Source organism: Aplysia californica, unplaced genomic scaffold (genome assembly GCF_000002075.1).
Source record: "Aplysia californica isolate F4 #8 unplaced genomic scaffold, AplCal3.0 scaffold00846, whole genome shotgun sequence".
NCBI classification, from domain to species: domain Eukaryota; kingdom Metazoa; phylum Mollusca; class Gastropoda; order Aplysiida; family Aplysiidae; genus Aplysia; species Aplysia californica.
The window spans coordinates 290245-294229 of NW_004798116.1; the positions used below are offsets into that span (position 1 = coordinate 290245).

The 3985-nt window shown below is 48.1% G+C and overlaps 1 protein-coding gene across 1 annotated transcript in view; it reads right to left on the reverse strand.

Moving 5' to 3' along the window:
- Nucleotides 1–595: 595 nt before the first annotated feature.
- The window catches only part of LOC101855982, a 17557-nt gene continuing 14167 nt past the window's right edge, over nucleotides 596–3985 (reverse strand). Inside the window, exon 3 of the mRNA XM_005110047.3 lies at nucleotides 596–3342. Coding sequence (XP_005110104.1) covers nucleotides 970–3342 — 2373 coding nt within the window. The 3' untranslated portion in view covers nucleotides 596–969. The remainder of the gene's footprint in view (nucleotides 3343–3985) is intronic.

Genomic DNA, 3985 nt, shown 5'->3' on the forward strand with positions numbered 1-3985 from the left:
GATGTGTTACAAGAGAGTAATAAGCACAAAAAAGAAGGAGAGGAGATAAAGACGATAGATGTTTGATAGGAAAGAAAAAGCAAACCACACCAGAGCACACACCAACCACCCTGTTGAATCTCTGTGGTATGTCTTTTCCACAAAGAACACCTTCAATCGTCTTTTTCAGTCAGAAAACAACAGAAAAGTAAAAGCTATACAGGAAATAAACAACAGTAACAGGAAAGAAGAATAGGAACAACAACATTAAAGGTAACAAGAAGCAACAGTTGCAAGAAAGGTATTTTAAAAAACCAACAGCAACAATAACATTTATCAACCACAACGACGACCACTACCACCACCACCAACAACAACAACAACTACAACCAACAACGACAATAAGAACAACAACAACAACAACAACAACAACAACAACAACAACAACAACAACAACAAAAATAACAACAGCAATGCACAAAAACATTACAGTAAAAAAAAAATTAAAAAATTCAGCTACAAAGTGTGCTGAAGCTACTGTGTCACAACATTCTGCTCATCACACTCACTCATCCATTCTCAACCAAATGTAAAGAAAGAAAACAACCAGGGAAAATGTTTTAGTCTTCACAAACTTATTTGTGTATTCATCATCATTATTTATCAATATTCAAACAATGGGGCAAGAATAGAACCGAATCAACCATAGACGCACGACACATGACTCTAACTCTATCCATAGGAGAGCCCTGAGCCAGTGACGTACGCACAAAGGCGATTCTGGAATAAAGTATTTAATGTATTTTAATGACTTGATGGGTCTTCGTCAAACCAGTCTACTACTGTCTCTTCCAATTTGATTGCGTCCGTCCGACAAAACAGACCAAAGAAGGAGTGTAGGCTGCATAATAATAATAATAACAAAATTAATCATAAAAATACTAGTATTATTAATAATAATACAGTAGAAAAACACATGAATGAAGTTCTTCAGTGAAGGTCCATTTCATTGTCTCTCGTGTTCGACCATCTGGCCAAAGCTTCCAACCGTCTCTTCTCAGCGAGGATTTTATTGTCAATGGCGACGGTGTGAGCTAGGTCAAGGCCGTGAACGTGACCCCTCTTCTCCCAGTGACCCGAGGCTTTGAGGACGCTCCGGGGAAGGTCGCTGGTCGTGGTGTAGTCGCACTCGCGGTCTGAGTTGCTAGGCGACGCTGACTTCCGGGAGTGAGGGGAGCCAATGAGGAGCGTCGGGGACGAGGCCACAGAGGTCAAAGGGGAAGTGGGGCTGGAGAAGTATCCTCTGCTGCTGGGCTCGCTGACCGGGGAGTCGGGGTTCGACCCTAAGAAATACGAAGAGCGGAGGATTTGGGCGTCTGTCTCCTCTATTTCGTTTAACTTCCGCTTCCGGGATTTGAGACTGAGGTCTTCAGGTTGCTCGTCATCTGGTATGACGTCACGTACGTTAGGAGTTAATCCGTTCTGATGACGTAAGTGGGAGGGTACGAGGACTTTGGCGGAGTGAGCGTGCGTTAGGAAGGAGGGGACGTTGGCGTTTGTGGATGGCTCACGGTGCTGTTGGTGATGGTCATCATGATGATGACCGTTAGGTTGATGATGATGATGATGATGATGGCGATGGTGGTTGTGTTGGTGGTGACTTTTGACTTGCCCAGGCTCAGCCTGTGACGTGATTTGAGATCTCAACAAACTCTCGATCTGTCCCTCGTTCAGATAGTTCCGAGCCACTCTTTCTACAATAGTATTGTTCGTTGCGTAAGTGGCGACGGCGGCTGGTGGTGAGAGAGGCGACCTACTTTGTCGCAGCTGAGAGGCGGGCATGTTGCCCTGGGTGGCGCTGCTAGTCCTGGACCTGCGCCGTCCGCGGTAGACAGCCGGGCGTGCGGAGGCTGTTTCTTCACTCATGATGCGGTGAATAAAGGGAACATTTTTGCACGTGCCACGGTCGTGATCACAGTCCGAGTCTTCTTTCTGAAGTTCTTCGGCGATGATGCTGGCGATTCGCGAGCTCTGAGATGAGATGGGTTGAGATCGTGTGGGTCCGAATCTGGTCGGGTGGTGGTGGTGGTTGTAGATGTCACGATGCTGGCCGATATGTGAGCGTTGAGAACCTCCTTCCCGTCTGGAGGAGAGAAGACCACTTTCACCGTGCTGTTGGAGAACCCGCGACTGCTGGTTTTGATGGATCGCCATGTGGTGCTGGGGATGGCGCTGTTGCTGTTGCTGCTGTTGTTGCAGCTGCTGTTGTTGTTGCTGTTTGTGGGGGTGGCTACCAAGATGATGGCGGATTGAACCTGGAGGACTGGGGGATCCGCGTCCGTTTACACGATGCCCGCTTTCGTTCTGGTGACGGCGTGGCTCGGAGTTGTGCTGCTCGTGGTGGTGGTGGCCGTTGCTGCTGCTGTAGCCGTTTATACCACTGCTGTTGTTGCTGCTGTTGTTGTTTTGATAATGTTGGCGGAGCAGATTCTCAGCCGCTCTGATTTTAATCAGTTCTTGGGCGGAGATGGGAGCCCGTTTTGGCTTGCCATTCTCCCCTTCCCCCCGAGCCGACAAAACGGCTCCATTAGCAATGTCTTCCGACTCGCTCAGAGACATCTCCCGAACCACAGACTCTCTGGCGGCGTGGTACCCGTTCTGGTAGTGCTGCAACAGCACACGTGCACGCTGTTCCAGGTTCGAATCCGTCTTCAGTAACTCCTCTTCAAGAAGTCCCATCTTCCTGGTGGGATGAGCCACAACGTTTCTCGCCGATGCTTTCCCGGAAGGCATAAAATGCGGGAAACTGTTCGCGAAAATCTCACCACGATTGTCTCCATTTCTGTAATGGTTGGGCGGCGACGACTCTCGCGCACTGTTCTTATGACTTAGATTAACCGATTGGTTTGAGTTCGAGTCGTGATGGTGGGCCCGGAGGTCCCTACCGTCGTCCGTGATTAGAGACGAGTCAACAACACCGACAGGGGACATCAAGGCGTCTTGTCGGATCAGAACCGGCATATCAGGGGGCGGCAAGCCAGCAACCAACTCATCCTCCTCCACCCCCTCGAACTCCTCCTTGCCCTCACTGTCGCTATGGAGACGCCTGACGCCGTGGGCTCCTCTTGACCTCTCTTCCAACAACTTCCGTTGTTCCGAGGCCGTCGTGTGGAGGTTGGCCGCCCGCGCAAGAAGGTCAAGGTTGCCGGACTTCATGTGGTCGACCTCTGACCCCTCCTGCTCGCTGTCACCGTTGGCCGTGCTGTTGCTGTTGCTGTGGCTGTTGTTGTCAGGCACCCCCTTCCCAACGTCCTGCTTCCCTTCAAAGTAGCGCTGCTGGAGCCGAGACTTGAGCTTGGGATGCTGTGAAAAGGAACCAAACAAAAAAAATGTCTTAGTCTAGAGTGAGTGAGTAGGGCATGCATGTTTGTGTGGGGACAGAGAAGTAACAACAACAAATACTACAACTACAACTACTACTACTACAATAACTACTACTACTACTACCTACTACTACTACTACTACCTACTACTACTACTACTATTACTACTGCTGCTGCTGCTGCTGCTGTTGCTGTTGTTGCTGCTGCTACTACTACTACTACACCTACTACAGCTACAGCTACTACTACTATACCACTACCACTACCATAACTACGTACATATCCAGCGTTTTTAAAGTTCAGTTTTAGTAAGGTTTTACGGTGCTCGCAACTGCATAAGGTCATATGAGCGCGAAAAAAACCCAACAACATTAAAAACAACAACAGCAACCAACAATAGTTTTTAAAAAAAAAGAAAAAAAAAAGTAAAATAAAATAAAAGACTCATCAATGTTTAAAACAACAAGAAGAACGGTAACAACACACCCTAATAATAGTAATAAGCTATCCTATTATTTAGACGGAGCGCACGCACCGAGGCGCGACAACCTCTGAACAATGATCAACACTCTGTTTTTATTCCTCCCTCTCTCTCTCTCTCTCTCTCTCTCTCTCTCTCTCTC